Source organism: Bubalus kerabau, chromosome 6 (genome assembly GCF_029407905.1).
Source record: "Bubalus kerabau isolate K-KA32 ecotype Philippines breed swamp buffalo chromosome 6, PCC_UOA_SB_1v2, whole genome shotgun sequence".
Classification (NCBI taxonomy): domain Eukaryota; kingdom Metazoa; phylum Chordata; class Mammalia; order Artiodactyla; family Bovidae; genus Bubalus; species Bubalus kerabau.
The window spans coordinates 12,387,958-12,396,765 of record NC_073629.1 but is presented as its reverse complement, the minus strand read 5'-3'; the positions used below and the strand labels follow the sequence as shown (position 1 = coordinate 12,396,765).

General features: G+C 42.4%; 1 protein-coding gene across 1 annotated transcript; it reads left to right on the top strand.

Annotated features, from left to right (window-relative positions):
* The first annotated feature begins 328 nt into the window (after window positions 1–328).
* Window positions 329–3,544, top strand: LOC129655984 (T-cell surface glycoprotein CD1b-2-like). The gene is made up of 5 exons (XM_055586785.1): window positions 329–575; window positions 1,236–1,514; window positions 1,735–2,013; window positions 2,517–2,610; window positions 3,249–3,544. Exons 1-5 carry the CDS (start codon window positions 338–340, stop codon window positions 3,274–3,276), a joined length of 918 nt encoding a protein of 305 aa, XP_055442760.1. The 5' UTR covers window positions 329–337; the 3' UTR covers window positions 3,277–3,544.
* The last annotated feature ends 5,264 nt before the right edge of the window (window positions 3,545–8,808 follow it).

Sequence of the window (8,808 nt, the reverse complement as noted above, 5' to 3'; positions counted from 1 at the left end):
TTCTACCACTTCTGTTACTTGGAGTTATCCTCCCAGGTGGTGACAATGAGGATGGTAAGAATAACTCTGGCTGCTCCCAGCACAGGTGCAGGGGTTCTGGATAAAAGCATGCTTTACCTACCACTAAGGGTCTGGGCTCTGCTGTCTCCAGCCCTTTCCCCTATTCTGGAGGCTGGAGATGGAGCCAGAAGCTTTGGGGGCAGGGGACCGTTTCAAGTTCTGTATTGTTGCTCAGACTCTGGGTTCTTTTTCATACTATCCTGATTCCACATTTCCCCCTCATTCTTCTTATCTTTCCACCACTATAGTGTTCCAGGGGCCAACCTCCTTTCATCTCATGCCGATTTCAACCTTTGTCAATAGCACATGTGCTCAAAATCAAGGCTCAGGCTGGTTGGATGACTTGCAGATTCATGGCTGGGAGAGTGACTCGGGCACTGCCATCTTCCTGAAGCCCTGGTCCAAGGGCAACTTTAGTGATGATGAGATGACTGAGCTGGAGGACTTCTTCCGAGCCTACTTCATTGGATTCACTCGGGAAGTGCAGGATCGAGTCAATGAGTTCCAGTTGGAATGTGAGTATAGTCCTGTGATCTGGAAAGACTCTCAATGACTTTTCTTTTCTTGTGTCAGGCTACTGCTCCCTCTGATGATGGTCCCTTTCCCCCCTCTTTATCCAACTTCATGTACACACTTGTCCAGAGTAGCCTTCAACCCCGACTCCATACCTCCATCTAGTATCTGAGATTGTTCCTGTTTCTTGCTCTCTTCTGTGTACATGACGACTCTTGTGGTTATTTCTTATTTGCATCTATGTAACTTGCTTCTCTAAAACCCCAAGGAAGAATCTCCTTTTCCTACTCTGTGCTTGAGTGAACTTAAGTGTGACTTCCTACTCCTCCAATTGATGTGCTCAAGCATCTTCTGCCTGATCCCTTCTCTACACGTAACCATTCCCTACACCGTGGAATGCTGCACTTCTGACTCCATCACACGTTGCCCCTCTCCCCTCTTGCCCCCTCTACATCCTTAAAACAGCTTAACCCCACCATTGATGATATGCATACCTCTCCCCAGTGCTCTTTCTGAAAAGTCCTGAATACTGCAATTGGTTTTATGTGAATAATTTCACCCCTCAACTTCTTGCCACTAAAGTAAAAAATCCTATGCCTTTTTCTCGTCTCTTTCTTTCCTGTTTGCTTTTTAATAACTTGTCTCAGTTTTCCTTTACACAGACCCCTTTGTGATCCAGGTCACAGCAGGCTGTGAGCTGCATTCTGGGGAGGCCATAGAAAGCTCTTTGAGAGGAGCTTTAGGAGGACTGGATTTTGTGAGTATCCAGAATCATTCCTGTGTGCCTGCACCAGACAGCAGCAGCAGGGGGCAGAAGTTTTGTGCACTCATGACTCAGTATCAAGGCATCTCTGATATCATTGAGAGACTCCTCTCAGAAACCTGTCCTCGATATCTCCTGGGTGTCCTCGATGCAGGGAAGGCAGAACTGCAGAGGCAAGGTTAGTCTCGTGCTCTCCCCAAGATGTTTCTATTTCTCCTCTCACAACTTTCTTTAAATTCAAAAGTGAGAAGTACCTAAATAGAGAGATGATTAATCAATAAGTCATTTGGTGCCCATAGGAGTGGAAGAGGAAACTGTCCAAATTTGTGGGTTTCTGAGTCCCCATGCTCTGGATTAGAGTCATAATCTGACATTCTTACTGCTCCTTCCTACCCCAGTGAAGCCTGAAGCCTGGCTGTCCAGTGGCCCCACTCCTGGGCCTGGCCGCCTACTGCTGGTGTGCCACGTCTCAGGATTCTACCCAAAACCTGTGCGGGTGATGTGGATGAGGGGCGAGCAGGAGCAGCCTGGCACTCAGCAAGGAGACCTCATGCCCAATGCAGACTGGACTTGGTATCTCCGAGTAACCCTAAACGTGGCAGCTGGGGAGGCAGCTGGCCTGAATTGCCGAGTGAAGCACAGCAGTCTAGGAGACCAGGACATCATCCTGTACTGGGGTAAGAAGGAACTGCGGCCCAACTGGGAATGGGAGGAAATGGCCCTCAAGAACAGAGAGGGGGACACAGGAAGGGGAGGGATTTGATGGATGAGGGAAGGATGGAGAGAGGAAGACAGGCATGGAGAGAGGATAGGCGGGGAGGAAAGAGAATCAGGGAGACAGAAAGAGACAGAGTCAGAGAGACAGAGTTTGAGATTTATTTCTAGGACTACAGTGCCAGAGGAATGAAAATAGCTGATCTAAGCTGTACAGTAGATAAAAATGAAGTAGTCTTCACTACTAGAGTAGTAGTCCCACTGTAGTCTCGGTGGGATTCAGCAAGAAGGAAAGATTAAGGGTGGCTGTGCGTATAAGACCTCTGGGAATATGAGAAAGGGACCCGGAGATGCCCATGCATCAGAAGCAGTTAATGATGGTGCTGACACTCAGATGGGCAAGAAGGCCTGGAGAACTAGAGAATGGGTTTGAAGTGACATTCCTTTGTCTTCTCCCAATTGCCAGGACCCCCCACATCCATTGGCTTGATACTTGTGGCAATAATAGTACCCTCCTTGATCCTTTTGATATGCCTTGCATTATGGTTCTGGAGACGCAGGTGAGTTTTCATTTTTTAATCTTTTTTTTTTTCTGTCCATCCTTTTATTCTTTCCCTCCTTTTTATCTATTAATATTACATCTCTTTAGTCTCAAAATTTCTGCTAGAACATTTCCCTTTTGTCCCCAACTCTCATCTGTAGGTAAATTTATTTTTTTTAAATTGAGTAAAATATGTCTTGGGAAATTTACTGCATTAGCCATTTTTACACATATAGTTTAGTAGTATTAAGTACATTCACATTTATGCAGCCAATCCTTAGAATTCTTTTCATCTTGAACAACTAGAAGTCTATGCCTATTAAACCACTTTCCCCAATCCTTTCTCCCTCAGGCCTTGCCAACCATCATTCTACTTTCTGTCTATATGAATCTGTCTACTCTAGGTACCTCATAGAAATGAAATCATTTGTCATTTTGTGAATGGCTTACTCCACCTAGTATTATGTCCTCATAATTCATTCATGTGGTGGCCTGTATTAGAATTTCTTTCCTTTTAAATGTTGTTTTGTTTACCTGTTCATCTCTCAACAGACACTTGGGTTAATTCACATTTTAGCTGTTGTGAATATTGCTGCTATGAACATAGTGTACAAATATCTCTTAAGTTGATCATTTTTTTGCTTGTGTTCTTAACAGGTCATATGAAATATCTTGTGAGCCCTGACCATGTCTCCTTTTCCATTTGGAATAAGTATCCAGGAACCCTGAAACTCAAGTTGTCAGTCTAGGAGTCAAGCTCATCATATTTCATCAAATAATCATCACATTTGATCAAATCATTGTTGCTGTAGGTTGCAAGATAAATCATAATTTATACCCTAGCAGAAACATAAATGAAAATTGTTATTATGAGACAATACCACTAGCAGGATCCACTCAGATTTCATAGATGTTATTTGTGAGAAAGAATATACCTTGGAATAAATGAAATGATGTACACAATTCATGGTGACATGTCTTTGATTTCTTATTTAAAACTTTTTTTTTGCTTCTGCTGAAATATCATTTTTCAAATTGAACTAACTATAGTTGACTTGAAGAAACACAAACTGGAATCAAGGTTGCTGGGAGAAATCTCAATAACCTCAGATATGCAGATGACACCACCCTTATGGCAGAAAGTGAAGAGGAACTCAAAAGCCTCTTGACGAAAGAAAGTGGAGAGTGAAAAAGTTGGCTTAAAGCTCAACATTCAGAAAACGAAGATCATGGCATCCGGTCCCACCACTTCATGGGAAACAGATGGGGAAACAGTGGAGACAGTGTCAGACTTTATGTTTCTGGGATCGAAAATCACTGCAGATGGTGACTGCAGCCATCAAATTAAAAGACGCTTACTCCTTGGAAGGAAAGTTATGACCAACCTAGATAGCATATTCAAAAGCAGAGACATTACTTTGCCAACAAAGTTTCATCTAGTCAAGGCTATGGTTTTTCCTGTGGTCATGTATGGATGTGAGAGTTGGACTGTGAAGAAGGCTGAGCGCCGAAGAATTGATGCTTTTGAACTGTGGTGTTGGAGAAGACTCTTGAGAGTCCCTTGCACTGCAAGGATATCCAACCAGTCCATTCTGAAGGAGATCAGCCCTGGGATTTCTTTGGAAGGAATGATGCTAAAGCTGAAACTCCAGTACTTTGGCCACCTCATGCGAAGAGTTGACTCATTGGAAAAGACTCTGATGCTGGGATGGATTGGGGGCAGGAGGAGAAGGGGACGACAGAGGATGAGATGGCTGGATGGCATCACTGACTCGATGGATGTGAGTCTGAGTGAACTCCGGGAGTTGGTGATGGACAGGGAGGCCTGGCGTGCTGCGATTCATGGGGTCGCAAAGAGTTGGACAGGACTGAGTGACTGATCTGATCTGATCTGATAGTTATGCTGAGGTAATTGTATTTGAAGAGTTGCTGAACATTTTTAACATAATTTCAATCTCTTTATTTGGATGATTTTCTAACTATGAGGGTCAGCTGAGCAGCTTGTTTCTCTAGATAGCCTTCCTTACTGTTAGAGTAGAAGTAACTCTCCCTTGACTGGTATTGTGCAGAGATTCATTTTACTCTGTACCCAGAACACTGCAGTTCCTTTTCTTTTTCTTTTCCTTCTACTCATGAGTTCCTTGAGAGAATGGCTTGTTCTCAGTGGATCTCTGTCAAAAACTTTTTTTTGATGGTAGAGTTATTACTGTTATTTTAAGATTATCATGTTTGTATAGGCTAGTGAAATATAGTATACAGTGTGATAGGTGGATAGTTTAGGTGATTATATAGTTGTGTTAATTCACTTGGAACCAAATTTTCTGTTTAGAGAAGGTGATGTGAGATAGATGTAATATTAAACTCTTTAATCTTAAACTTGAATTGCAAGCATAATTAAAAAATCATAATATTTAGGCTTAAAAAATGTCCTGACTACTTAAAAAACCACAAAACCAAGACTTAGTGCTCACATTATGGCTTTGACATATTTTCACACTAAAGGAACCAAAACACCTTGAAGAAATGGCTGATTTCTAGTTGGGGCAGAAAGATTCTTCAAGAATCTGAAAAAACTTTGCCATCAATTCAGTTTAGTTCAGTTCATTTGCTCAGTCATGTCCAACTCTTTGTGACCCCATGAATTCCAGCACACCAGGCCTCCCTGTCCATCACCAACTCCCAGAGTTCACCCAATCTCATGTCCTTCGAGTTGGTGATGCCATCCAGCCATCTCATCCTTTGTCGTCCCCTTCTCCTCCTGTCCCTAATCCCTACCAGCATTAGAGTCTTTTCCAATGAGTCAACTCTTCGCATGAGGTGGCCAAAGTATTGGAGTTTCAGCTTTAGCATCAGTCTTTCCAAAGAACACCCAGGAATGATCTCCTTTAGAATGGACTATTTGGATCTCCTTGCAGTCCAAGGGAATCTCAAGAGTCTTTTCCAACACCACAGTTCAAAAGCATCAATTCTTCAGTGCTCGGCCTTCTTCACAGTCCAACTCTCACATCCATACATGACCACTGGAAAAACCATAGCTTTGACTAGATGGACCTTTGTTGGCAAAGCAATGTCTCTGCTTTTGAATATGCTATCTAGGTTGGTCGTAACTTTCCTTCCAAGGAGTAAGCATCTTTTAATTTCATGGCTGCAGTCACCATCTACAGTGATTTTGGAGCCCAAAAAATAAAATCTGACACTTTTTTCACTGTTTCCCCATCTATTTGCCATAAAGTGATGGGACCAGATGCCATGATCTTCGTTTTCTGAATGTTGAGCTTTAAGCCAACTTTTTCACTCTCCACTTTCACTTTCATCAAGAGGTTTTTTAGTTCGTCTTCACTTTCTGCCATAAGGGTGGTGTCATCTGCATATCTGAGGTTATTGAGATTTCTCCTGGCAATCCTGATTCCAGCTTGTGCCTCTTCCAGCCCAGGGTTTCTCATGATGCTCTCTGCATTAAGTTAAATAAGCAGGGTGACAATATATAGCCTTGACATACTCCATTTCCTATTTGGAACCAGTCTGTTGTTCCATGTCCAGTTCTAACTGTTGCTTCCTGACCTGAATATAGGTTTCTCAAGAGGCAGGTCAGGTGGTCTGGTATTCCAATCTCTTTCAGAATTTTCCACAGTTTATTGTGATCTGCACAGTCAAAGGCTCTGGCATAGTTAATAAAGCAGAAATAGATGTTTTTTTCTGGAACTCTCTTGCTTTTTTGATGTTCCAATGGGTGTTGGCAATTTGATCTCTGGTTCCTCTGCCTTTTCTAAAACAAGCTTGAACATCTGTAAGTTCATGGTTCACGTATTTCTGAAGCCTAACTTAGAGAAATTTGAGCATTACTTTGCTAGCATGTGAGATGAGTGCAATTGTGTGGTAGTTTGAGCATTTTTGGCATTGCGTTTCTTAGGGATTGGAAAGAAAACTGACCTTTTCCAGTGCTGTGGCCACTGATGAGTTTTCCAAATTTGCTGGCATATTGAGTGTAGCACTTTCACAGCATCATCTTTTTTGGATTTGAAAGAGCTCAACTGGAATTCTATCACTTCCACTAGCTTTGTTCGTAGCGATGCTTTCCAAGGCCCACTTGACTTCACATTCCAGGATGTCTGGTTCTGGTGAGTGATCACACCATCGTGATTATCTTGGTCGTGAAGATCCTTTTTGTACACTTCTTCTGTGTATTCTTGCCACCTCTTCTTAATATCTTCTGCTTCTGTTAGGTCCATACCATGTCTGTCCTTTATCAAGCCCATCTTAGCATGAAATGTTCCCTTGGTATCGCTAATATTCTTGAAGAGAGCTCTAGTCTTTCCCATTCTGTTGTTTTCCTCTATTTCTTTACATTGATCACTGAGGAAGGCTTTCTTATCTCTCCTTGCTATTCTTTGGAACTCTGCATGCCATAAGATAAAGGGAAGCTCAATGATAAATGTGTGTTGAAAGAATTCACAAATGACTGGTGTGAAAAGGCTCCCATGTCACAGTTGGGACAGTTTGAGCCTCAAGAAACAATGGCTAGCATTTGTTGTTGTTCAGTCACTCCTGTGTAACTGAACAACAGTTACACAGGAGTCTGACTCCTTGTAATCCCAGGGACTTTACAGCATGCTAGTCTTCCCTCTACTTCGCTTTTTCCTGAATTTTGTCACATTGAGTTAATGATATTATATTGATTATATTAATGATATTATCTAACCATTTCATCCTCTGTTGCCTCCTCTCCTTTTGTCGTCAATCTTTCCCATCATCAGGGTTTTTTTTTTCCCAGTGCATCAGCTCTTCACATTATGTGGCCAAATTATCAGAGCATCAGATTCAGCATCGGTGCTTCTAATGAATAATCAGGGTGGATATCCTTTATAATTGACTGGCTTGATCTCCTTGCAGTCCAGGGAACTCTCAAGTCTTCTCCAGCACCACAATTCAAAAGCGTCAATTCTTTGATGCTCAACCTTCTTTGTGGTCCAACTCTTTTATCTGTACATGACTACTGGAAAAACCAAAGCTTTGACTATGTGGACCTTAGTTGGCAAAGGGATATCTCTGTTTTTTGTAACATGCTGTACAAGTCTGTCATAGCTTTCCTTCAAAGGAGCAAGCACCTTTTAATTTCATGGCTGCAGTCACAGTATGCAGCGATTTTGGAGCACACACACAAAAATATCTCACTGTTTCAACTTCTATTTCCCTTTCTATTTACCATCTCATACCCATAAGATGGCAGAGTAGAAGAATGCACATTTATCTTCTCTGTCAAGAACAGCAATATTTCAATGGGCTGCTGAAAAAGCATAGACAGAATATTGGATCCCACCAAAAAAAGATACCTCATGTCCAAGGGCAAAGGAGAACCTGAAACAAGATGGCAAGAGTGAGGCAATTGCACTTAAAATAAACCTCATACCCTCTAGAGACACTTGGAGCATGCAAAGGAAACTTGTGTGCACCAGGTTCTAGGGAGGGAGCAGTGACCTGCACAGCTGACTGAGCCAGACCTGCCTTTGAGTATTTGAGTGTCTCCTGTGGAGGTTGTGGGGGTAAGTAGTGGCCTGTCATGGTGACAAGGACTTTGGCAGCAGCAGTCCTGAGAGTTGCAGTGTGTGGCATAAGTCCTCTTGGAGGAGGTCACCTTTAGCCCCACTACAGAGCCTCAGATATGCAGATGACACCACCCTTTCGGCAGAAATTGAAGAGGAACTAAAGAGCCTCTTGACGAAAGTGAAAGAGGAGAGTGAAAAAGTTGGCTTAAAACTCAACATTCAGAAAACGAAGACCATGGCATCTGGTCCCATCACTTCATGGTAAATAGATGGGGAAATAATAGAAACAGTGAGAGACTTTATTTTCTTGGGCTCCATAATCACTGTAGATGGCGATTGCAACCATGAAATTAAAACACTTGCTCCTTGTAAGAAATCCTGTGACTAATCTAGACAGCATATTAAAAAGCAGAGGCGTTACTTTGCTGACAAAGGTGCATCTAGTCAAAGCTGTGATTTTTCCAGTAGTCATATAAGGATGTCAAAGCTGGACCATAAAGAATACTGAGCACCAAAGAATTGATACTTTTGAACTGTGGTGTTGGAGAAGACTCTTGAGTTTCTCGGACTGCAAGGAAATCAAACCAGTCAATCCTAAGGGAAATCAGTCCTGAATATTCTCTGGAAGGACTGATGCTGAAGCTGAAGCTCCAATACTGTGGCCACCTGATGCG